The 27,143-nt window shown below is 42.8% G+C and overlaps 1 protein-coding gene across 3 annotated transcripts in view; it reads left to right on the top strand.

The window, feature by feature from the left end:
- TMEM232 (transmembrane protein 232) overlaps positions 1-24,536 on the top strand; it is a 346,237-nt gene extending 321,701 nt beyond the window's left edge. The window contains exons 16-17 of one of the 3 annotated variants that reach the window (XR_009495390.1): positions 16,691-17,094; positions 24,198-24,536. Coding sequence is in view for 1 of the 3 variants with exons in the window: in XM_059888844.1 (XP_059744827.1) it covers positions 16,691-16,735 (45 nt within the window). In the remaining 2 variants the exon portion in view is untranslated. Of the gene's footprint in view, positions 1-16,690; positions 17,132-24,197 lie in introns of those variants that run through there. The other 2 variants (XR_009495389.1, XM_059888844.1) reach the window with 2 other exon arrangements.
- Positions 24,537-27,143: the final 2,607 nt, after the last annotated feature.

Below are 27,143 nucleotides of genomic sequence, written 5' to 3'. Positions count from 1 at the left end.
TCTAATGATTCCTCAGATGCTTTGCTGCATTCCAAACCACTCTTGTTTGGGGGCAGGGAGGCATATATCTCATTCTCTGAAAAGCAGAACCAGATTGGTTTGTCCTCTGGCAGCTGTTGACACCTGTATGGTAACCCATCAGGCGATGCCGAAAGAGGCTCCCTCCCACCTGCTCCATCCCAGGGAAGTGCTGGGATCACAGAAGGCCTCCAGCCGACTGTGTGCTTGATCTGCAGACCTAAAGAGGGACTAAGCCAGATGCGCTTTCCTTCTGTACAGGGACATATTTGCCAGTCACCTTAACCGAAAAGTGAAAAAACGAAGCAGCAGTCATTTTCACATCCAGTATTCCTTATCTACTTTAATTAAAATGGATATCTATCTAAATTATTCAAAGAAGGTAGCTCTTTGATCATGACTGCTTATTGCCAAAGACTGAAGACAGCAGAACTCAGCCTCCTCAAGTCCTAATTAAAGGTGATACCTTGCATTAGCATGTAACTACTTACTGTGTGTGTTGCTTCACTAGTAAAAAGTAGTTTCATTGCTCTTATTTTTCTTGCTTAAAGAGATTGCTCCCGCACAAGCAAACCCATCTCTCCCTTCCCAGAAAAGGCTAGTGGATCTTGTTGCAGTCTGGAGGGTTCCTGAGGCATACACACGGCAGTAATTACTTAGAAACAAAACAGAAACCGCTTCAGAATTCCCCAAGCATTTTAAAACTCTTTCTCATTCTAGTCTTTGCTGAAGACTGATTATTTGAAATTTGACATCACCCACTAATTTCTAAAACAGCTGTATGCCTCTTGCTAGATTTATTATTGTTGCGCAGTCGCTAAGTCATGTCCAACTCTTTGTGACCCCATGGACTGCAACACTCCAGGCTTCCCTCTCCTTCACTAACCCCCTGAGTTTGCTCAAACTCAGATCCATTGAGTCTGTGATGCCATCCAACCATCTCATCCTCTCCGCCCTCTTCTCCTCCTGCCCTCAATCTTTCCCATTACCAAGTTCTTTTCAAATGAGTTGGATCTTCACATCAGGTGGCTAAAGTATTTGAGCTTCAGCATCAGTCCTTCCAATGAATATTCAGGTTTGATTTTCTTTCAGGTGGACTGGTTTGATCTCCTTGCAGTCCAAGGGACTCTCAAGAGTCTTCACCGGCACCACAATTTGAAAGCATCAATTCTTCAGCATTCAGCCTTTTTTATGATTCAACTCTCACATCCATACATGAGTACTGGAAAAACTACAGCTTTGACTATATGGATCTTTGTCGGCAAAGTGATGTCTCTGTTTTGAATATGCTGTCTAGTTTTGTCATAGCTTTCATTCTAAGGAGCAAGTGTCTAATTTTGTGGCTGCAGTCACCATCTGTGGTGATTTTGGAGCCCAAGAAAAGAAAATCTGCCAGTGCTTTTACTTTTCCCCCATCTCTTTGCCATGAAGTGATGGGATAGAATGCCATGATCTTAGTTTTTTGACTGTTGAGTTTTAAGGCAGCTTTTTCACTCTCCTCTTTCACCCTGATCAAGAGGCTCTTTAATTCCTCTTTGCTTTCTGCCATTAGTGTGATATCATCTACATATCTGATGTTGTTGATATTTTCCCCAGCAATCTTGATTCCAGCTTGTGATTCATCCAGCTCAGCATTTCTCAGGATATATTCTGCATATAAGTTAAATAAGCAGGGTGACAATATATAGCCTTGATGTACTCCTTTCCCAATTTTGAACCAGTCTGTTGTTCCATGTCCAGTTCTAACTGTTGTTTCTTGATCTGCATACAGGTCTCTAAGGAGACAGATAAGATGGTCTGGTATTCCCATCTCTTGAAGAATTTTCCAGTTTTTTGTGATCCACGCAGTCAAAGGCTTTCACATAATGAAGCAGAATTAGCTGTTTTTCTGGAATTTCCTTGTTTTATCTATGATCCAATGGATATTGGAAACTTGGTCTCTGATTCCTCTGCCTTTTTTAAATCCAGCTGGTACATCTGGAAGTTCTAAGTTCACATACTGTTGAAGGCTAGTTTGAAGGATTTTGAGAAATAACTTGTTAGCTTGTGAAATTAGCACAATTGTACAGAAGTGCTGGGAAAGATTGAAGGCAGGAGATAAAGGGCAGGATAGAGGATGAGATGGTTTGATGGTATCACCAACTCAATGGCCATGAGTTTGAGCAAGCTCTGGGAGTTGGTGATGGACAGGGAAGCCTGAAGTGCTGCAGTCCATGGGGTCGCAGAGAGTCAGATACAACTGAGCGACTGAACTGAATTTGAGCATTCTTTGGTATTGCCCTTCTTTGGGATTGGAATGAAAACTGACTTTTTCCAGTTCTGTGGCCACTGTTGAATCTTCCAAGTTTGCTGGCATATTGAGTGAAGCACTTTAAGAACATCATCTTTTCAGGTTTTAAATAGCTCAATGAGAATCCCATCACCTCCACTAGCTTTGTTCATACTAATGCTTTCTAAGGCCCATTTGACTTCCCACTCTAGGATGTCTGGCTCTAGGTGAGTGACCACATCATCGTGGTTATCAGGTCATTAATAGCTTTTCTATATAGTTCTTCTGTGTATTCTTGCCACCTCTTCTTAATCTCCCCTGGAAAAGGGAATGGCAGACCACTCCAGTGAACCCCAATGAACAGTATGAAGCAGAAGTAGATGTCTTTTTTTTTTTTTCCCTAGAATTCCCTTGCTTTCTCTAGGATCCAAAGAATGTTGGCAATTTGATCTCTGGTTCCTTTCTTGCTATCTAGGCGCCACTGAAATTTGTAATTTCTTTCTGAAATAGCAAGTAAGTGGGCAGGAAACAACTTCTGAAAGAATGACATACCTCAGAGACACAACATAAGCCAACTAGAATCAAATGGATCCAGGATAGCAGACAAGCTAATTTCACCAGACCTTGATCCTCAGTCAGCAAGCTCAATGAAACACTCAGAGGTGCCAGGACAGTTCCAAGGCACTGTCAAAAGACCAAAAAGTAGGCAGTGGCTCAATTCCTGGAAATCTGCACCCCTTCCCCAAACTAGTTGGAACAATCCTTCCACTCATTAGCCAATGAAATTACCCAACCCATAAAAACTTCAAAAGATTGAAGGCAGGAGGAAAAGGAGACAGCAGAGGACAAGATGGTTGGAGGGCATCACTGACTCAATGTGCATGAGTCTGAGCAAGCTCTGGGAGACGGTGAAGAACAGGGAAGCCTGGCGTGCTGCAGTCCACGGGGTCACAAAGAGTCAGACAAGGCTGAGTGACTGAACAACAGCAACAGCCTTCATGGCAATGTATGGCAAAAACCACTACGATATTGTAAAGTGATTAGCCTCCAATTAAAATAAATTAATTAATTAAAAACATATTTAAAACAGTAGAAGGCAACAAACAGCAAAAAAAGAGCTAGCCAGGCCACATTCACAGCCCCACTTGTCCTCTGCAATGGCCCACACTCTGTCTGTGGCGGGTGCTTCCCTCCGAATCTGAATCCTCTTCTTACCTTTCAATTTGTCTCTCACTGAATTCTTTCTTGATTAAGACATCAAGAAGCTGAGTTTCATTAAGTCTGGAAACCAGGTACTATGGGTTTCGGCTGGGTTCGAGTCCCAGGCATGTTAGAGTCCCAAACTAGATTTTGGATGGGTTTGAATCCTGGGACATGGGTTCAAGTCCAAATCTGAGGTAAATCCTAACGAATCATTATTTGAGGATTTAAAAAGAGAAAAAAAGTTAAGACTGATTCAGATTTTTTTTATTACTCCCTTACAATTACAAACAAGGAGATCAGCTATCCCACAGCATGATGTAACCTCATGGGAACTGTGATTTGAAAAGGTGTATCCAAGGGAAGATGACAGTTGTGAGAAGCAGGAGTTTCTCTAGAAGCTCTTGAAATAGAATCCCATGGTGAGTCAAAGTTCCTGAGATATTACTGAATTATGCAAAGGACTCAGAGAGCAAGAAGTTTTTGTCTCCTTTGTATGCTTTTGTTTGGCCTTGATCTTCCACACACACACACCACACCCACCTCCAAACCTAGACATCAACAGTTCTTTCAGTTCAGTCGCTCAGTCATGTCCGACTCTTTGCAACCCCGTGGAATGCAGCATGCCAGGCCTCCCTGTCCATCACCAACTCCCAGAGCTTGCTGAAACTCATGTCCATCGAGTCGGTGATGCCATCCAAACATCTCATCCTCTGTCGTCCCCTTCTCCTCCTGCCTTCAATCTTGCCCAGCGCCAGGGTCTTTTCCAATGAGTCAGTTCTTCACATCAGGTGGCCAAAGTATTGGAGTTTCAGCTTCAGCATCAGTCCTTCCAATGAATATTCAGGACTGATTTCCTTTAGGATTGACTGGTTGGATCTCCTTGCAGTCCAAAGGACTCAAGAGTCTTCTCCAACACCACAATTCAAAAGCATCGATTCTTTGGTGCTCAACTTTCTTTTTTTGTTGCTGTTTGTTTTATTTATTTTTTAAGTTTATTTTTATATTGAAGAATAATTGTTTTACAGAATTTTGTTGTTTTCTGTAAACCTCAACATAAATCAGCCATAGGTATACCTATAACCCCTCCCTTCTGAACCTCCCTCTTATTCCCTCTCCACCCTGGAGGTTGATGCAGAGCCCCTGTTTGAGTTTCCTGAGCCATAGCACAAATTCCCCTGACTATCTGTTTTACATATGGTAATAGAAGTCTCCATGCTACTGTTTCTATACGTCTCACCCTCGCTTCCCCTCTCCCCATATCCAGAAGTCTATTTTCTATGTCTGTTTCTCCATTGCTGCCCTGTAATTAAATTCTTCAGTACCATTTTTCTAGATGTTGGCAATTTGATCTCTGGTTCCTCTGCCTTTTCTAAATCCAGATTGAACATCTGGAAGTTCACAGTTCACATACTGCTGAAGCCTGGCTTGGAGAATTTTGAACATCACTTTACTAGCGTGTGAGATGAGTGCAATTGTGCAATAGTCTGAGCAGTCTTTGGCATTGCCTTTCTTTGGGATTGGAATGAAAACTGACCTTTTCCAGTCCTGTGGCCACTGCTGAGTTTTCCAAATTTGCTGGCATATTGAGTGCAGCACTTTCACAGCAGCATCTTCCAGGATTTGAAATAGCTCAACTGGAATTCCATCACCTCCAATACCTTTGTTTATAGTGATGCTTCCTAAGGCCCACTTGACCTCACATTGCAGGGTGTCTGGTTCTAATCAAGTGATCACACAATCTGTGGTTATCTGGGTCATGAAGATCTTTCTTGTATAGTTCTGTGTATTCTTGCCACCTCTTTTTAATATCTTCTGCTTCTGTTAGGTCCATACCATTTCTGTCCTTTATTATGCCCATTTTTGCATGAAATGTTCCCTTGGTATCTCTAATTTTCTTGAAGAGACCTCTAGTCTTTCCCATTCTATTATTTTCCTCTGTTTCTTTGCATTGATCACTTAGAAAGGCTTTCTTATCACTCCTTGATATTCTTTGGAACTCTGCCTTCAGATGGGTATATCTTTCCTTTTCTCCTTTGCCTTTAGTGTCTCTTCTTTTCTCAGCCATTTGTAAGGCCTCCTCAGACAATCATTTTGCCTTTTTGCATTTCTTTTTCTTAGGGATGGTCTTGATCACTGCCTCCTGTACAGTGTCATGAATATCCATTCATAGTTCTTCAAGCACTCTGTCTATCAGATCTAATCCTTTGAATCTATTTGTCACTTCCACTATATAATCGTAAGAGATTTGATTTAGGTCATACCTAAATGGTCTAGTGGTTTTCCCTACTTTGTTCAATTTCAGTTTGAGTTTGGCAATAAGGAATTCATAATCTGATCCACAGTCAACTCCCGGTCTTGTTTTTGCTGACTGTATAGAGCTTCTCCAACTTTAGCTCCAGAGAATATAATCAACCTGATTTCGGGACTGACCATCTGGTGATGTCTATATGTAGAGTCATCTATTGTGCTATTGGAAGAGGGTGTTTGTTATGACCAGGGCGTTCTCTTGGTGAAACTCTGTTAGCCTTTGCCCTGCTTCATTCTGTACCCCAAGGTCAAATTTGCCTGGTACTCTGAGTGTCTTTTGACTTCCTATTTTTGCATTCTAGTCTCCTGTGATGCAAAAGACATCTTTTTTGGGTGTTAGTTCTAGAAGGTTTGGTAGGTCTTCATAGAACCATTCAACTTCAGCTTCTTCAGCATTACTGGTCGGGGCATAGACTTGGATTACTGTGATATCGAATGGTTTGCCTTGGAAACAAACAGAGATCGTTCTGTCGTTTTTGAGATTGCATCCAAGTACTGCATTTTGGACTCTTGTTGACTATGATGGCTACTCCATTTCTTCTAATGGATTCTTGCCTTCAGTAGTAGATATAATGGTCATCTGAGTTAAATTCACCCTTTCCAGCCCATTTTAGTTCACTGATTCCTAAAATGTCGATGTTCACTCTTGCCATCTCCTGTTTGACCACTTCCAATTTGCCTTGATTCATGGACCTAACATTCCAGGTTCCTATGCAATATTGCTCTTTACAACATTGGACTTTCCTTCCATCACCAGTCACATCAACAACTGGGTATTGTTTTTGCTTTGGCACCATCTCTTCATTCTTTCTGGAGTTATTTCTCCACTCTTCTCAAGTAGCATATTGGGCATCTACAGACCTGGGGAGTTCATCTTTCTGTGTCATATCTTTTTGCCTTTTCATATTGTTCATGGGTTTCTCAAAGCAAGAATACTGAAGTGGTTTGCCATTCCCTTCTCCAGTGGACCACGTTTTGTCAGACCTCTCCACATGACCCATCTTGGGTGGCCCTATATGGCATGGCTCATAGTTTCATTGAGTTAGGCAAGGCTGTGGTCCATGTGATCAATTTGATTAGTTTTCTGTGATTGTGGTTTTCATTCTGTCTGCCCTCTGAAGGATAAGGATAAAATCCTTATGGAAGCTTCCTGATGGGAGAAACTTATTGTGGGGGAAACTGTGAGGAAACTGTGGGGGAAATGGTTCTTTACTTCTTCCCATCATTGTGCTAAGTTGTGTCCAACTCTGTGTGACCCTATGGACTGTAGCCTTTCTGTCCCTGGGATTCTCCAGGCAAGAACACTGGAGTGGGTTGCCATTTTCTCCTCCAGGTGATTTTCCCTTCCAGGGACTGAACCTGTGCCTCTTGTCTCCTGCATTGGCAGGCGGGTTCTTTACCACGAGCACCACCTGGCAAGCCCCCCTGCCCATCATTACTCCTTTTCGTATGATAACAGCCTCTACCCTCTGGAAATAGGGAGTGACCATGAACCAGGCCAGAGCAACATCCTTCAGGACAGAATGGTCAGCACAGGACATGTTATCAAAGTAAGCCAAATTGTGGTGCTCCCTGGGAATGTTTTAAATTGTAGCTGCCAGAGAAGTGCTCATTTCTTTCCAAATGTGCAGCTAAAAGTGAGCCAAGAATAGTAGAAAAGTATGCTCCTTCTGCTTAGATGAGCTGAAGATAAAAGAGCCACAAAGCAGAGAAAAACATCATAATTGTAACTGAGGTCGGAATTTCAGTTCTTTCAAAGGTCAGCTGCCCCCTCCTCTTTCCATTGTCCAATCCTATGAGCCAGTACAATTCTCCTTTGTTTAAGAAGTTAGTTTTTGCCACTTGCAACCAAAGTTCAGTTCAGTTCAGTTCAGTTCAGTTTCTCAGTCGTGTCTGACTTTTTGTGACTCCATAGTTTGCAGCAAGCCGGGCTTCCCTGTTCATCACCAACTCCCGGAGCTTGCTTAAGCTCATGTCCATTGAGTTGGTGATGCCATCTCATCCTCTGTCATCCCCTTCTCCTGCCTTCAATCTTTCCCAGCATGAGGGTCTTTACAAATGAGTCAGTTCTTCACAAAAGGTAACCAAAGTATTGGAGTTTCAGCTTCATCAGTCCTTCCAATGAACATTCAGGATTAATTTCCTTTAGGATGGACTGGTTTGATCTCCTTGCTGTCCAAGGGACTTCAAGAGTCTTCTCCAACATCACAATTCAAAAACACCAATTCTTCGGTGCTCAGCTCTCTTTATAGTCCAACTCTCACATCCATACGTGACTACTAGAATAACCATAGCTTTGATGAGACAGACCTTTGTTAGCAAAGTAATGTCTCTGCTTTGTAATATGCTGTCTAGGTTGGTGATAGCTTTTCTTCCAAGGAGCAATCATCTTTTAACTTCATGGTTGCAGTCACTATCTGCAGTAATTTTGGAGCCCAAGAAAATAAAATCTGTCGTGGTTTCCATTGTTTCCCCATCTATTTACCATGAAGTGATGGGACTGGATGCCATGATCTTAGTTTTCTCAATGTTGACTTTATGCAAACTTTTTTCACTCTCCTCTTTCACTTTCATGAAGAGGCTCTTTAGTTCTTCACTTTCTGCCATAAGGGTGGTGTCATCTGCGTATCTGAGGTTATTGATATTTCTCCTGGAAATTTTGATTCCAGCTTGTGCTTCACCCAGCCCAGCATTTTGCATGATGTACTCTGCATATAAGTTAAATAAGCAGGGTGACAATATATAGCCTTGACATACTCCTTTCCCAATTTGGAATCGGTCTGTTGTTCCATGTCCGGTTCTAACTGTTGCTTCTCGACCTGCATACAGATTTCTCAGGAGGTATCTCAGGTGGTCTGGTATTCCCATCTCTTTAAGAATTTTCTAGTTTGTTATGATCTACACAGTCAAAGGCTTCAGTGTAGTCAATAAAGCAGAAGTAGATGTTTTTCTGGAACTCTCATGCTTTTTCGATGGTCCAGCATATGTTGGCAATTTGGTTCCTCTGCCTTTTCTAATCCAGATGAACTGGTGAAAGTTTACAATTCACGTGCTGTTGAAAGCTTGCTTGGAGAATTTTGAGCATTACTTTGCTAGTGTGTTAGATGAGTGTTATTGTGCGGTAGATTGAACATTTTTTGGCATTTGGGATTGGAATGAAAACTGACCTTTTCCAGTCCTATGGCTACTGCTGAGTTTTCCAAATTTGCTGGCATATTAAGTGCAGCACTTTTACAGCATCACCTTTTTGGATTTGAAACACCTGAGCTTTACTGTCTTCTTTTCCTTCTGTATGTCTCTGTTCCACTCTTAACCAATGTTTCCTACAATTCCTAAATAATCAACTCACCCTTGGGTTCTGGTCTTACAATTTACTTCTAGGAGAATACAACCTAAAATAAGACTCGAGTACCACAGATAAATAATTTCTAGTCCAGAGAATGTGTTTTGAGTTTTTCAAGATAGACACACTTGAACTTATACTCCATAATCAAGGTATTTTCAGAATATAAAGGGACAAGAAATTGTTTTATATCAGAAGTAAGCCCTTATTCCTATGGCCAAATGATTTTTGACAGAGAATATCAAGACAATTTGGTTAAAAGAATGATCTTTCCAGCAAGTGATACTTGGTCTACTAGATATCTATATGAGGAAGGATAGAAGAAAAGGAAAGAAATTGTCTTCCTACCACATACAGAAATTTATTCAACATGGGTCATAGATGTATGCGGAAGAATGAAAACTATAAAAACTTTTAGAAGGGAACAAAATTGTAAATCTTTGAGATTTCAGGTTAAGAATTGGCTTCTTAAATATAGCACTAACCTCATGCGAAGAGTTGACTCACTGGAAAAGACCCTGATGCTGGAAGGGATTGGGAGCAGGAGGAAAAGGGGACAACAGAGGATGAGATGGCTGGATGGCATCACTGACTCGATGGACATGAGTTTGAGTGAGTTGGTGATGGACAGGGAGGCCTGGCGTGCTGCAATTTATGGGGTCGCAAAGAGTTGGACACGACTGAGCGACTGAACTGAGCTGAACTGAACTGAACATCATAAAAAATAAAATTAAAAATAGATAAATTAGACAATCAAAATTTTTAAAAAAGAAACTTGTGCTTTAAAGAACATCATCAAGAAAGTGAAAAGACAGTCTACAGAATGGGAGAAAATATTTGAATATCATATATCTGATAAACTTTTATTCAGAGTTTATAAATAATTTTTCAACCCCCAAATAAGAAAATAAATAAACTCTGCTTAAAAATGGGCAAAGGATTTCATAGCTATTTCCCCAAAACTATATACAAATGTCCAATAAGCATGTGAAAAGATACTCAAAATCCCAACCAATGTTCAGGGCAGCATTATTTATAATTGTCAAGATGCAGAAACAATCTAACTGCCCATCAATAGATGATAAAGAAGATGTGATACACACACACACAGAAGAATACCACTCAACCATAAAAAATAATGAAATTTTGCCGTTTGCAATAAAGATATTATGTTAAGTGAAATGGTCAGACAGAGAAAGACAAATACCATATGATATCACTTATATGTGGAATCTAAAACTAAAACAAACCAGTGAATTCAACAAAAAAAGAAAGGGACCCATAGATACAAAGAACAAGATAGTGGTTATTAATGGGGAATGGGAAAGCAGGACGGCACGACAGCCGTAGGGGACTGAGATGTGTAAGCTACTGTGTATAAAATAAATACGCTACAGGGATCTACTCATAACACAGGGAATATAGGCGACACTTTATAACTGTAAGTGGAGTGTAACTTTTAAAAATTATGACTCACTGTACTATACATCTGAAACATAATACTGTGCACCAACTGTATCTCAATAAAATATTCCCCAAATCATTACTCACTAGGGAACTGCAAATCAAAACAACGAGACACCTCTTCAAACCCAACAGTATGTCTAAAATTAAGAAGATGAACAATAAGTATGTTGATGAGGATGTGGAGAAATTAAACCCCTATTCATTGTTGGTAGAAATGTAAAATGGCTTGTCGTTTTCCACCAAATTGAAACACAGAGTTATATGCCCCAAGAATTCCATTTTCAGGTATCTACCTAGAAAAATTGTACAGTCCACGCAAAAGCTTGCACACGCGTGTACACAAATGGCGCATAGAACCATTATCCATAATATTAAACAAATGGGAACGACCTACCTGTCTACCGACTGATAAGCAGATAAACAAAATGTGACGTAGGGAGCGTTACTTGTTACATGAAAGGAACAGAGTACTGACATCTGCCACGATACGGATAAATTTTGAAACACAGTACATGTAAGAATTTGGACACAAAAGATACATCTTTTATGACGTGATTTATACGAAACGTGCAGAACTGAGTCAGAAAGCACAATACTGGTTGTCAGGGACCAGGGGTAGGAAATGCGAGAGCTGCTAACGGGGTTTCTTGCGGGGAGAAGAAGATGTTTTGGAATTAGGTAGTGGTATGGCCACACAACTCTGTGAATAGACTCAAAACCACTGAACTGTACAGTTTTCAAGGGGAGACTTTATTGTGTGTGAATCACACATCAACAAAGTTGTTATTAAAAAATAACAACAACCAAAGAAGTAGCTTGGGCTTTATAATCCCAAAAGCAAATTTTAAGATAGAGTTTTTTCTGTTTTCCTTTTTTAAAATTCATTGGTTTATTTTTTAACACAGCAAGTTCATAAGAGGAAAAATATTGTTAAGACAGAGCTCTGAGAATTTGTAAAGAAACTGTCTAGATAAATAATTAGCAGCTGATCAATTTTGTTTTTAAATGAGAGAAGCTGTATGAGTAGATTAAATTTCCTGCAGAGACTTCAAAGTAATTCCACAAGGAAAGAGGATCCTAGGTCTGCAGTCATCCTACAGGACCAGAACTAATCTGAGCATGGGAGCGGGCGTGCTCAGTCGTGTCAAGCTAAGACAGCCCGGCTTCAAGTCCTACTACGCCATTTAGGCTTTATAGACACAACAGAGCTGCTGTCCAGCAACCTGCTTGCCCTCGAGGGGTGCCCCAGGCAGCGTGATCTGGGTGTGACATCCTCTCCACTTTAGCCACCTGGATGACCGGCAGACAAATGGCCGCTCCCTCCCTTTCCACTCCATGCAAATTCCTCGCCGCGGGTAGACTCCATTAAAACGAGGGAAAGCTTCTTGGAAGAGAAACATGTAGGAGCTGCTCTGGCCTCCCTACCAGCAGCTCTGTTAATTGGGCGTACCTTGTGCCATGTTGTGCAAAATGTGTGCTTTCTCTTTTTTGAGTAAACTCGATCAGCCTGACTTGTACCAAAGGGCCTGATGCTTTCAATCTGCTAAGGCTGGGCATCTGGGTCACGTGGGAGACGGAAGCACCATCAGAGCAGCTCTCAGGCACGGCGGGCAACGCCCCAGGAAATGGGATCGCAGGCGAGAGTCCAGTCCACTTCTGAACCCGCCCCTGTTTCTTGGTGCTACTTGCGGGGTAGGCCGCTCTCACCTGGAGGGCCAATGTCCTCCCTGACTCGGCTTGCCATGCTATCAGTCAAAAAGCGAAGCGCAGTCCCTACTGCCCCTGCTCTAATGCGTCAGGCCTGAGGGGAGGGGACAGTGACACGTGCTGACAAGTAGAAAACGGAAAGCCCCTTTTTCCCCTTATGTCCAGCATACGAGGAGTGGTTTTGCCTTTCTAGCTCCTAGCCACCCCTCTCCAAGGGAAGACTGATTTACTCATTTTTGCTTTCGCTGAGGTTGTGAGTCAGGAGTGAGAGCTACTATTCTGGCTTTGTCATCTCTTTTTATTTAATGCTCCATCAACTGTCAGACAACAGAAACAAATCTACATATTATTGTGAGTATCAGGAAACTGGAGATTATGAATCCGGGAGGAGGTGATGAGGAATAAGATAAATTAGTTTAACCTATTAAAGCTCAACATTCAGAAAACAAAGATCATGGCATCCGGTCCCATCACTTCATGGCAAATAGATGGGGAAACAGTGGAAACAGTGTCAGACTATTTTTCTGGGCTCCAAAATCACTGCAGATGGTGACTGCAGCCATGAAATTAAAAGACGCTTACTCCTTGGAAGGAAAGTTATGACCAACCTAGACAGCATATTCAAAAGCGGAGACATTACTTTGCCAACAAAGGTTTGTCTAGTCAAGGCTATGGTTTTTCCAGTGGTCATGTATGGCTGTGAGAGTTGGACTGTGAAGAAGGCTGAGTGCCAAAGAATTGATGCTTTTGAGCTGTGGTGCTGGAGAAGACTCTTGAGAGTCCCTTGGACTGTGAGGAGATCCAACCAGTCCATTCTGAAGGAGATCAACCCTGGGATTTCTTTGGAAGGAATGATGCTGAAGCTGAAACTCCAGTACTTTGGCCACCTGATGTGAAGAATTGACTCATTGGAAAAGACTCTGATGCCGGGAGGGATTGGGGGCAGGAGGAGAAGTGGACGACAGAGGATGAGATGGCTGGATGGTATCACTGACTCGATGGACATGAGTCTGGGTGAACTCCGGGAGCTGGTGATGGACAGGGAGGCCTGGCGTGCTGCGATTCATGGGGTCGCAAAGAGTCGGACACGACTGAGCGACTGATCTGATCTGATAACTGCACAAAGAAGCACACGGTTTGCAAACTGTGGCTTGGAAAATCCTAACTCCTTTAAAGAATGAATCTGAAATGAACGTTCCATGCTGCATATGGCATTTAGAACCAAGATTAGCCAGTTATGACTACTTGGTGAGATTGTATCTTAATCATATTTATTTATCAACACACAAAAATGTACATACGACCAAAGTTTCTGAGAAATACGCTCTTAGAGTGTTTGGTTCTGTGTGAAACTGTGTTTCATCACAGCACAGCAGTGTTGATGGCATAGGCTGACTTTCCAATATGACTGGAATGCGACTGTGCTGGTCATATTTCACTAAGCTTTTAGCCGCATACGTGACAGCTGCTGGTGAGGGAGAGTTTAGTGAAAGGTTGTTTTCCAGGGATGGGCTTAGGTAATGAAGGTAGAGAGAGTCTGCCTTCGTGTTTTCCGAGCTAGTTTTAGCCTCCCTTTCTACAGAAGCCCTCTGCAATCACGAATGGTTAACGAGCCCAGTTCTTCCTTGACTGAGCATGGTCCACAGCGTGGCCCACCGGCACAGAGAAGCAAGTCAGCTCTGGGCTCTGTTCAGGTTATTAGAAGCATCTCATCTGAGCTTCTACCATATCCTCAAAGTGACCTTTCTTGTGACTTATATTTGAAACAACTTATGAAAACTGTTCCATATGTCAAACTTCATTTCATTCAATTTTCTCCTAGTTGAAAATTGACACTAAAGATGTTTTGTCTTTCAGAGCATTTTCCTTTGTGAATCAAAGGCCTGATGATGTATAATCCTTCCTGAAGGTTTTATGGCAGGGCTTCACAAAGCAAACATTTCCCCCCCTTATTTTATATCACCCTGACAAACAGAAATGCTGAGCCATTTAACTACAGAGCCTGCCTGACACATCCAGAGTCAGATACTCTGGTGGCGTCTAGCTGAAGGGGAAAAATGCGCTGAATTCCCAGAGCTTCTTGACAAGAGAATGACACCAAGGAAACCAGTGAATGATCTGGAGGGCCCAGTGGTGAGCACTACCCTGTACCAGAGTGCTCCCCGTGGCTCTGAGTCCGCACCACTAGCCCTGCAGCATCTCATCCCATGACGGTTCAGGATGAGCAGACAGGCGATGACAGGGAAAGCGGGGGAAAAACAAAGGTCCAGCCACAGCCCTGTACGCCACGAGCCGGTCTCAGCTTCACGGAAACTTTCAGATGCAGAGCTTGCACTGTTAATTCTCTAACTCACAAAAAAGAATCTGCACAGATGCAACTGAATAGCCCTCCCTCAAACTTCAAGGTGTGTGTGACGAATGGTCCCAGGCCCACGTGTGAGTGCACAAAATTACTATGTCCTGTATTGTTTCGAAGCTCCAACACATAATCAAAATGTGTCAACTTACTTTTGTTTAATGCCCTTTCTTCCCTTTAGAATAGTTAATCCCTGTGATAATTTCCAGTCCATTTTACAGTAACTAATGTATGAAAGTCAGTCTTTTGAATAGTTTTTGTTTGCATGCTTTTAATTTTTCTTTTTGTCTTCTGTCAACCATACAGCAGAAGGAAAAAGAAAAAGAAATACACCTAATATGAGGCAGGCACTGGGATTGAGCGGTGGAAACACAGCCAAGGCCACTGCCATCAAGGAGGTGACATTCAAGTTGAGAGCTGGGCAACAACATAAATACGTAAAAAGAGGAGATTGTTGTGGGGTTGTATGTGTTCTGAAGAAACTAGTTTACAGAATGATATAGAATAGTCATAGAGATGACAGACTTCCCCAGGATGACCAGGGAAGTTCACTTTGAAGTGATGGTTTTTGATTTGAGATGTGAAGGATGGAAATGATGGAAGGAGGCAGCCATGAAAGATTTGGGTGAAGAACGTTGAGGAAAAAGGGATAACGTGCAAATGTCCTGAGACAGAACTGAGAGCAGACGAGCTTTACAGAAGGAAAGGTTGTGAATCAGGCAGCAGTGAATGAAAGCGGAGCAGACAGAGCTGACACTGGGGGAATGTTCAGAGGTCAGATCAAAAATGCATTGTAGGCATATATCTAGAAAGGGAAGAAGTAAAACTGTCTTTACTTACAAACTCTGCGATCCTGTATGCATAATACTCTAAAGCATTCACCCTAAACCCACTGGAGTCCATAACCAAACTCAAGGAGATATAGAATGCAAGATGAGTGGATATTACATTTCTGTATACTAGAAAAAAATCCAAATATTCAATTAAGAAAATTATGTTCAAAGTCACATCAAAAGAATTTAAGTGCTTCTGAAAATTTTGAACAAAAAAGTGTAAAACCTGTGCATTGAAAGCTATAAAATATTTCTGAAGGAAAATTTTGAAGATTTATAGAAATTGAGAAGCATACCATATTAGAGAACAGGAAGACCAAATATTGTAAGATCACATACACCTATTAAAGGCCAATCTATAGGTACAGGTATCGGTCCTGGGTTTCAGCAGACAAGCACCTTTGGCTTCCCAGGTGGCTCAGTAGGTAAAGAATCTGCCTGCAATGTGGGAGACCTGGGTTTGATCTCTGATTGGGAAGATCCCCTGGAGGAAGGCATGGCAACCCCCTCCAGTGTTCTTGCCTGGAGAATCCCATGGACAGAGGAGCCTGGGGGGCTACAGTCCACGGGGTCACAAAGAGTCAGACATGCCTGAGCAACTTTCACAGTACAGTATAGATCTAGAAAGTTGATTAACGATTGTCTGGAGCTGATGGTATGAGCATAAATGGACTAAAAACGTGGATAAGGGAAATTTTAAGGTGAGAAAAATGTTCTAAAACAGGATTATGTGCATAATTATACTGCTATGTAAATTTACTCAAATTTGTCTAAGTGTACATTCATAATGGGCAAATTCTGTGACATGCCAATTTTACCTCTATGAAGCTGTTTAAAAAAAAAGTCACAATGGTTTTATTACCTGAAGTTATAATTATAACATAAATGTTAAGTATTAATTAAATTATTTTCATCAATTTTAGTTGCATTTTCCAAGATTAAATCCCAATTAAACATTTTGTCTTTATTCACCGTGATGTTGATGCCCATGCTATATACGGGTTCACATCAACTGGCCTTTTTCAGCACCAATTATCCTCAAATCATGAAGAAGTTTTATATGTACATATTACTTCATAGTGTGCTGTACCCGTTAGGAATAGTTTAAAATACAAGTAACATAAAACCCAATTTTCAGCACTGTAAGATGAAATAGGCCTTTTTTGTTGGTTTGTTTCATACAACAGGAAGTCTGGAAGAGGGTGGCTAGCAGGTTCAGAGGCTCAGCATGAAGCCAGACCAGGCACTCATCTCAGCTCCCAGCTCACCACGTGAATGTTTAAAAGAGCAATACGAGGGGACAGAGAAGCACAGAAGGAAAGAAAAACTTCCCCAGGTCACTCCACTGGACTTTTCCGTTACGTTTCATTAATCAGATTCGGATGACTTAGCCATCTCTGGCTACAGAGGGGCTGAAGACAAGGATGCGGTTTCCCAGACTAAGATGAAGATGCAAACGGAGCAGAAGATTCAAAGCGTGTCAGCTCAGGCAGAAGACAGGAGTAGTGCTTGTGTTACTTAGAGACCACCAGAGTGGGTGCTACCGGACGAGGGCCAGCTCTCAGGACAGAGCATGCTATCAGTATCGCAGGTAAGAGATGAAGTAAGAAGAACCTCCTTTCCTATCACCTCTGTCTTCAGAAACACTATTACATTGGAAACCAGCGCCCCAGTGTTAGTATCAGTTCAGTTCAGTTCAGTCACTCAGTCGTGTCGGACTCTTTGCGACCCCATGAATCGCAGCACGCCAGGCCTCCCTGTCCATCACCAACTCCTGGAGTTCACTGAGACTCATGTCCATCGAGTCAGTGATGCCATCCAGCCATCTCATCCTCTGTTGTCCCCTTCTCCTCCTGCCCCCGATCCCTCCCAGCATCAAAGTCTTTTCCAATGAGTCAACACTTCACATGAGGTGGCCAAAGTACTGGAGTTTCAGCTTTAGCATCATTCCTTCCAAAGAAATCCCAGGGCTGATCTCCTTCAGAATGGACTGGTTGGATCTCCTTGCAGTTCAAGGGACTCTCAAGAGTCTTCTCCAACACCACAGTTCAAAAGCATCAATTCTTCGGTGCTCAGCTTTCTTCACAGTCCAACTCTCACATCCATACATGACTACTGGAAAAACCATAGCCTTGACTAGATGGACCTTTGTTGGCAAAGTAATGTCTCTGCTTTTGAATATGCTATCTAGGTTGGTCATAACTTTCCTTCCAAGGAGTAAGCGTCTTTTAATTTCATGGCTGCAGTCACCATCTGCAGTGATTTTGGAGCCAAGAAAAATAAAGTCTGACACTGTTTCCCCATCTGTTTCCCATGAAGTGATGGGACCAGATGCCATGATCTTCGTTTTCTGAATATTGAGCTTTAAGCCAACTTTTTCACTCTCCACTTTCACTTTCATCAAGAGGCTTTTGAGTTCCTCTTCACTTTCTGCCATAAGGGTGGTGTCATCTGCATATCTGAGGTTATTGATATTTCTCCCGCCAATCTTGATTCCAGCTTGTGCTTCTTCCAGCCCAGCATTTCTCATGATGTACTCTGCATATAAGTCAAATAAACAGGGTAACAATATACAGCCTTGACGAACTCCTTTTCCTATTTGGAACTCAGTCTGTTGTTCCATGTCCAGTTCTAACTGTTGCTTCCTGACCTGCATACAGATTTCTCAAGAGGCAGGTCAGGTGGTCTGGTATTCCCATCTCTTTCAGAATTTTCCACAGTTTATTGTGATCCACACCTTCAAAGGCTTTGGCATAGTCAATAAAGCAGAAATAGATGTTTTTGTGGAACTCTCTTGCTTTTTCGATGATCCAGCGGATGTTGGCAATTTGATCTCTGGTTCCTCTGCCTTTTCTAAAACCAGCTTGAACATCTGGAAGTTCATGGTTCACATATCACTGAAGCCTGGCTTGGAGAATTTTGAGCATTACTTTACTAGCGTGTGAGATGAGTGCCATTGTGCGGTAGTTTGAGCATTCTTTGTCATTGCCTTTCTTTGGGATTGGAATAAAAACTGACCTTTTCCAGTCCTGTGGCCACTGCTGAGTGTTCCAAATTTGCTGGCATATTGAGTACAGCACTTTCACAGAATCATCTTTCGGGATTTGAAATAGCTCAACTGGAATTCCATCACCTCCACTAGCTTTGTTTGTAGTGATCCTTCCTAAGGCCCAGTTGACTTCCCATTCCAGGATGTCTGACTCTAGGTGAGTGATCACACCATCATGATTATCTGGGTCGTGAAGATCTTTTTTGTACAGTTCTTCTGTGTATTCTTGCCACCTCTTCTTAATATCTTCTGCTTCTGTTAGGTCCATACCATTTCTGTCCTTTATTGAGCCCATCTTTGCATGAAATATTCCCTTGGTATCTCTAATTTTCTTGAAGACATGTCTAGTCTTTCCTGTTCTGTTGTTTTCCTCTATTTCTTTGCATTGATTGCTGAGGAAGGCTTTCTTATGTCTCCTTGCTATCCTTTGGAACTCTGCATTCAGATGTTTGTATCTTTCCTTTTCTGCTTTGCTTTTCTCTTCCCTTCTTTTCACAGCTATTCGTAAGGCCTCCCCAGACAGTCATTTTGCTTTTTTGCATTTCTTTTCCATGGGGATGATCTTGATCCCTGTCTCCTGTACAATGTCACGAACCTCTGTCCATAGTTCATCAGGCACTCTATCTATCAAATCTAGTCCCTTAAATCTATTTCTCACTTCCACTGTATAATCATAAGGGATTTGATTTAGGTCATACCTGAATGGTCTAGTGGTTTTCCCTACTTTCTTCAATTTAAGTCTCAAGTTGGCAATAAGGAGTTCATGGTCTGAGCCACAGTCAGCTCCCAGTCTTGTTTTCACTGACTGTATACAGCTTCTCCATCTCTGGCTGCAAAGAATATAATCAATCTGATTTTGGTGTTGACCATCTGGTGATGTCCATGTGTAGAGTCTTCTCTTGTGTTGTTGGAAGAGGGTGTTTGCTATGACCAGTGCATTCTCTTGGAAAAACTCTATTAGCCTTTGCCCTGCTTCATTCCGTACTCCAAGGCCAAATTTGCGTGTTACTCCAGGTGTTTCTTGACTTCCTACTTTTGCATTCCAGCCCCCTTTAATGAAAAGGATATCTTTTTTGGGTGTTAGTTCTAAAAAGTCTTATAGGTTTTCATAGAACCATGCAACTTCAGCTTCTTCAGCGTTACTGGTTGGGGCATAGGCTTGGATTACTGTGATATTGAATGGTTTGCCTGGAAATGAACAGAGATCATTCTGTCATTTTTGAGATTGCGTCCAAGTACTGCATTTTGGACTCTTTTGTTGACCATGATGGCTACTCCATTTCTTCTAAGGGATTCCTGCCTGCAGTAGTAGATATAATGGTCATCTGAGTTAAATTCACCCATTCCAGTCCATTTGAATTCGCTGATTCCTAGAATGTCGACATTCACTCTTGCCATCTCCTGTTTGACCACTTCCAATTTGCCTTAATTCATGGACCTGACATTCCAGGTTCCTATGCAATATTGCTCTTTATAGCATCAGACCTTGCTTCTATCACCAGTCACATCCACAACTGGGTATTGTTTTTGCTTTGGCTCCATCCCTTGATTCTTTCTGGAATTATTTCTCCACTGATCTCCCGTAGCATATTGGGCACCGACCAACCTGGGGAGTTCCTATTTCAGTATCCTATTTTTTTGCCTTTTCATACTGTTCATGGGGTTCTCAAGGCAAGAATACTGAAGTGGTTTGCCATTCCCTTCTCCAGTGGACCACATTCTGCCAGACCTCTCCGCCCCACAGGGCATGGCTTAGTTTCACTGAGTTAGACAAGGCTGTGGTCCGTGTGATCAGATTGGCTAGTTTTCTGTGAGTATGGTTTCAGTGTGTCTGCCTTCTGATGCCCTCTTGCAACACCTACTGTCTTACTTGGGTTTCTCTTACCTTGGACGTGGGGTATCTCTTCACGGCCGCTCCAGCAAAGCGCAGCTGCTGCTCCTTACCTTGGATGAGGGGTATCTCCTCACTGGCCACCCCTCCTGACCTTGAATGTGGAGTAGCTCCTCTCGGCCCTCCTGGGCCCCGCGCAGCCTCTGCTCCTTGAACGTGGGGTTGCTCCTGTCAGCCGCTGCCCCGACCTTTGGTGTGGGGTAACTGCTCTTGGCCACTGCCCCAACCTTGGGCGTGGGGTAGCTCCTCTCAGCCGCTCCTGGGCTGTCGCAGCCTGGCACTCTTGGCCGCTGCCCCTGACCTTGGGTGAGGGGGAGCTCCTCTTGGCCACGCTTCTGCGCGGTCTGTCGCAGCCGGCGTAACACCTTAGTTTTGTATATGAGGCACGTGCAGTCCAGAGAGGGACATGACTTGCCAAAAGTGAAAGTGGCATGTTTGTTGCTCAGTCGGGCTCTTTGTCTGGCTCTTTGTCTGGCTCTTTGCAGCCCATGGACTGCAGCCCGCTGGGCTCCTCTCTCCATGGGGATTCTCCAGGAAAGAATACTGCAGTGGGCAGCACCCAGAAAACTTAGCACCACCCAAAGACCCACCCCTGTGCTCCAGGAAAGAATACTGGAGTGGGCAGCACCCAGAAAACCTAGCACTGCCCGAAGACCCACCCCTGTGTCTGAAATCCCAGTTTGAGGTTCTCACTCTCAGGGAACAGTAACTCTGCTCCTTGTTAATCTCTGACTGCTTTCATCCTGTTTTTCACTCCTAAACAGTAAGGGAATGACTTTTTCTAGCTTTTGTAGACTCCCCGAGTTGCAGCCACAGTTTTGAGCACAAATATCCTCAGCAAGTATTTAGCTGAGTCATCGTGTCGTAAAGACAGCAAGAACGCCCCACGAGTTCATGAAATGCATGAAACGCATAGTAGCTAGTTTCAATCTTTATATGGAAATATTCCATGATCTACTGGATGGTGTTCACGGAGACAATTCAAGTCCGGGGGATAGCAGGTCTTGCTGAGAGCCCTGGAAGTCTCCTGATGCTCACAGTTGGAGAGGTCCATTTGCAGAGCATCTTGTGTGTCTGACCTGACTTGCTATTCTTATTCAGGGCAGCCTCAAGTTCAGAGCAAAGGGGCCACTCTGCCTTGGGAAAGAATGAATGTGAGTGAGTCACTCAGGCAAGTCAGCCTACGTACAGTAGCGTGCCTTCATCTTTACAGTCCCTGTGGTCTTGGTACAGCCACGCAACACGGCACCTGGAACTGAAGCCTGTTTCTGTCAAGTGACAGAGAACCGATCATGGAGTTCTTGTAAAGAAAGAACGAGCAATGCAAGCCAAGGCCTAGGAGCCTGGCTTTAAAGAGCAGATGCACTGGGAGAACTGCCTGCGTTTGCAGATGAAACTTGGACCAGCTCGCAGGTCTACTGCAGCAGTTTGGTGAGACAGGAATCTGGTGGGCACAGTGTAGCCAAGGACTCAACACTTAGGCGCCAAGCCAGCATTGAAACCCTGCAATTCAAGTAATCTTCCTGTTTTTGATTCAGAATTCAAACACCCACATTACCTTTCACTGAAATACTCCCTAATAACAGTAACAATTTCATATGTTTCATGAGATAATTACTAAAATCTCATAAGTGTTGGAAACAATGTAAATGGTTTAAGTTCATAAACACCTGAGAGATACCAATATCCCATACCAATCATGCAATTTCTTTGTTGCCGTAAAGCATCATTGATCTGTAATATCAACATTAAAAATGTCATCTCATACTAAAGACAAAAATACAAAGAAAGATCAGGCTCATAGAAACAGAAGACAAGTCAGTACCTCAGGCTAACAATTCACACTTCTATCTGCACACTAACTCAGTCACTGGAACTGGAATCATCAATTGTACAGAGAAGACTAAACATTTCATATATCATCATGAACTGAGCACATTCTTGAAGGAACAGTAAAAAAAAAAAAAAAATGGAGTAGACAGAGACACACAGAATCCTTCTGAATGTCAGGGCTAGGGCTTGCTTTAATTGGGGGGTAATGAAATAGCTCTCTAACTTATTATATTCCATGCTATGTAAATGTTATTTATGCCAAAGCCTTTGAGTGTGTAGATCACAATAAACTGTGAAAGATTTTCAAAGAGATGGGAATACCATACCACCTGACCTGCCTCTTGAGAAATCTGTATGCAGGTCAGGAAGCAACAGTTAGAACTGGACATGGAACAACAGACTGAGTCCAAATAGGAAAAGGAGTACGTCAAGGCTGTATATTGTCACCCTGCTTATTTAACTTATATGCAGACTACATCATGAGGAACGCTGGGCTGGAGGAAGCACAAGCTGGAATCAAGATTGCTGGGAGAAATATCAATAACCTCAGATATGCAGATTACACCACTTTTATGGCAGAAAGTGAAGAAGAACTAAAGAGCCTCTTGATGAAAGTAAAAGAGGAGAGTGAAAAAGTTGGCTTAAAACTCAACATTCAGAAAACTAAGATCATGGCATCTGATCCCATCACTTCATGGCAAATAGATGGGGAAACAATGGAAACAGTGGCTGACTTTATTTTGGGGGGCTCCAACATCACTGCAATTGGTGACTGCAATTAAATGAAATTAAAAGACACTTACTTCTTGGAAAAAAAGCTATGACCAACCTAGAAAGCATATTAAAAAGCAGAGGCATTACTTTGCCAACAAAGGTCTGTCTCATCAAGGCTAATATGGATGTGAGAGTTGGACTATAAAGAAAGCTGAGCACGGAAGAATTGATGCTTTTGAACTGTGGTGTCAGAGAAGACTCTTGAGAGTTCCTTGGACTGCAAGGAGATCCAAGCAGTCCATCCTAAAGGAAATCAGTCCTGAGTGTTCAGTGGAAGCTGAAATTCCAACACTTTGGCCACCTGATGAGAAGAGCTGACTCATTTGAAAAGATCCTGATGCTGGGAAAGATTGAAGGCAGGAGGAGAAGGGGATGACAGAGGATGAGATGGTTGGATGGCATCACCGACTCAATAGACATGAGTTTGAGTAAGCTCCAGGAGTTGGTGATGGACAGGGAGGCCTGGCAAGCTGCAGTCCACGGGGTCACAAAGAGTCGGACATGACTGAGCAACTGAACTGAACTGAACTCAATGTAGATGATCCACTGATAGAATCCTATAATCATAACTAAAAGTCATAAGTGTAAAAGTATGAATCCCAGCAGGCACTCTGAAGCTTTCAGGGCATACTAAAAAGCTGCTGTCTTGGTTTATCCCTTGGCTCAGAAAATTATTCAGAGAATTATTCCCAGGAACATTTATTACCACCTATTGAGCACTTCTGGGTGATCACACAGGGTCCTTACTTCAGTCTTTCAACTTGAGAACCACCCTTCCCCTTCTTATGTTGGTCTTTACAGACAGAGAGAGCCAGGTTTATGTCGTCAGCTCTGTGGGTCAGTCATGAACTTTATTGGATGTTGCTACTATCTCTCCCTCAAACTCCTTAGACTTGAGGAGATACTGTAACGTCTAGGGTTCTGCTCGCCTAGATCCCTTCTCTCTCTTACACTGGTAATAACCCTTCCAAGCTTTGAGGAACTTTCTCTCCCCTATTTTTTGTGGCCACGATGGAAATTCCCATGATTATATTTCTCCTCTCTTAAAGAACATCACAGGACGGTGACTGGCACGCTAGTAGAATTATCTCCCGATGCTTTATACAGGGTATTAGAAAGGAGATGCTTGATTTCTCTTTTCCACCAGATCAGGAACTGTGGAGGTATGTTACCAGAGCTGGGAAGCCTGACTACACCAGTTTTTGGCCACATCGAGTGTTTGGGATGACACGGAGCAGCTGGACGTTTTATGCACGACTGATGATAAATGGTAAAACTTCTTTGGGAAATATTTTTCAGTTTTTTTAAAAGTGAAACATATGCCTACAATATGACATTGACATTTCATTCCTGGGTACTTATTCAAGAGAAATAAAAGCCTGTGTGCACATAAAAACTTGTACACAAATATTCACAATATCTTTATTGGTAATACCCTAAAACTAGAAATAATCCAAATGTCCACAAAATGGTGAATGGATGAATTGTGATACATACACACACAGAGAGACACACAGAAACACACGGAATTACTTACTACTCACCCATTGAAAGACCTATTAATATTCAAATGGATAAATCTGAAATATTTATGCTGAGTAAAAGAAGTCAGATATAAAACAGTCATTGTGTGACATTTTCACCAATTCTAGAAAATTCCAGTTATACATTCCATACCAATAAACAGCCAATCTGCCTGTGATGAAAGTCAAAGTAGGCTGGAGAAGCAGGTCTGTAGCGAGTTGTGCCAGTGACAGATAAGGGAGATCAGTAGCAGGAGGGCTGTGCCATCCATCTGCATGAGATGCCAAGGGGCTGGACCTCTCAACCCTTCCTGGAGAACAGCAGGGACGCCCAATACCTTAAAAGCACTGTAGCAGAGACCAAGGCGCTGCAAGGCAGGATTACAGTTTCTTCTGAGGAAGTTAGTCCCTGCAAATTGACAAATGCAATCTCTAGGGCTCTAAAGGAAGGTTAGGAAGCAGGCAGCCCACACGCTCGGGGCCGGTCAAGCAGGTGGGAATGTCACAAGTTTTGAGACTTCTCTCACTTCGCTTTCACTTTGGCTTAAAAATCTAGGTTCCTTCATGTTCCTTCGCTAACAAGTGAGTGTCTTAATGGGCATTCGATCACTTGCTGTGAACCTCAATAATTTCTTGTAGAAGAACAACAGAAACCATACTAACGTTTCCAAGAGAGCAGCGTGGACATTTATTCTAGTGCTGCCCATCGATTCCCTTTCTCAGTATGTGAGCTGCATGGAAGACACTTTTTTCCAAGACAAATGCTCAGAAAAGCTGCACTGATTCACGCAGGCTTCCAGAACAGCAAGCAGAATAGTTACAGACGAAGGAAAACGCTTGTGGAAACAGTGGGCTTGGGGCCTTAGAGAAGTTTCCAGACATGGGGCAAAGGCCACACTAGATAAGACGGTACGCACTTTTGGAAGCCGGTCTTTTCACCTCCACCTCTGCTACATATCTCAGATCTATCCATTCTCTTCACCTTCCAACCCCCTTCAGCTTTTAGCTGGATTAGTGGCAACTGATGCAACTGATTCCACTTTTGTCCGCCAGCATCCATTTGCCACAAAGAAACCAGAGAGCGCTTCCCTGCTGACAGCATTCAAATGGCTTATCAATACATTTGGAATGAAATCTTAACTTCTAATCAGGACTTCTGATGCCCAAACCATTAGACCCGACATTACCCTCCATCTCGGCCCTTATCATTCTTCTCTGAGCTAAGTCTATCCCAACCACAGTGGGCTGCTATCTGTTCCTTGATTACAAGTTCCTACACGAGGGCCCGCTGTCCCCAAGAAACAGGTTTCCTCATATCCTCAGGTAGCTGATTCCTACTTATGAATCAGCATTCAGCTCAAGTATTTGCTCTCGCAGAAGCCTTTGCTGAGCACTCACTGTCCAGTACTCATGGTCACATGACTGCGTAACTGGATTCCCAGCACCCATCACGATCTGAGACTGACCTTTATTTGTTTGCTTATTTTTTGCCCGTTGCCCTTACCAGAATTAAACTGTTTGAGAGCAGGAATCTTGTCCACTTCAATTACCATTGCATCTCCAGCATCTACAACAGTGTCTCTAATTCACTATCAGTTCAGTTCAGTCGCTCAGTTGTGTCTGACTCTTTGCATCCACATGGACAGCAGCACGCCAGGCCTCCCTGTCTATCACCAACTCCTGGAGTTTACCCAAACTCAAGTCCATTGAGTTGGTGATGCCATCCAACCATCTCATCCTCTGTTAAGCCCTTCTCCTCCTGCCCTCAATCTTTCCCAGCATCAGGGTCCTTTCTAATGAGTCAGTTCTTCGCATCAGGTGGCCAAAGTATTGGAGTTTCAGCTTCAACATCAGTCCTTCCAATGAATACTCAGGACTGATCTCCTTTAGGATGGACTAATTATAGAATTCATAAATAAATGAAAAGCACAAAGAAGACTGAATCCCAGCTGCATTAATCATTACCTGGAAGTCCACTTGATATGGGAATAGCATTTACTTCTTTGCAGCCTCCTTTGCAGAATGATTGCTCCTGACACTCAGTGTCAAACCACTAATGACGCTTAACAGATTATCCAAAATCAAATATTTCAATGCATGCCCTTAGGCTGCTCTAACATGTGCTAAGTCACTTCAGTCACGTTCAACTCTTTGAGACCCCATGGACTGTAGCCCACTAGACTCCTCTGTCCATGGGATTCTCCAGGTAAGAATACAGGAATGGGTAGCCATTCCCTTTCTCCAGGAAATCTTCCCAACCCAGAGATTGAACCTGTGTTTCCTACATTGCAGGCTGATTCCTTACAGTCTTAACCACCAGGGAAGCCCAGGCTGACCCACTGCTTTTCATCAAGTGCAAGTGCTGGCTTATCATAATTAAATATCAGTGCTGAAGGAGATCTTTTGTTTGTTTGTTTTAGTTGCTAATCATGTCTAGTCATGTCTTTTGCGACACATGGACTATAGCCCACCAGGCTCCTCTGTCCTTGGGATTTCCCAGGCAAGAATACGGGAGTTGTTTGCCATTTCCTTCTGCAGAGGATCTTCCCAACCCAGGGATCGAGCCCACA

Source organism: Bos taurus, chromosome 7, assembly GCF_002263795.3.
Source record: "Bos taurus isolate L1 Dominette 01449 registration number 42190680 breed Hereford chromosome 7, ARS-UCD2.0, whole genome shotgun sequence".
Classification (NCBI taxonomy): domain Eukaryota; kingdom Metazoa; phylum Chordata; class Mammalia; order Artiodactyla; family Bovidae; genus Bos; species Bos taurus.
This window is presented reverse-complemented; position numbering and strand designations above follow the sequence as displayed.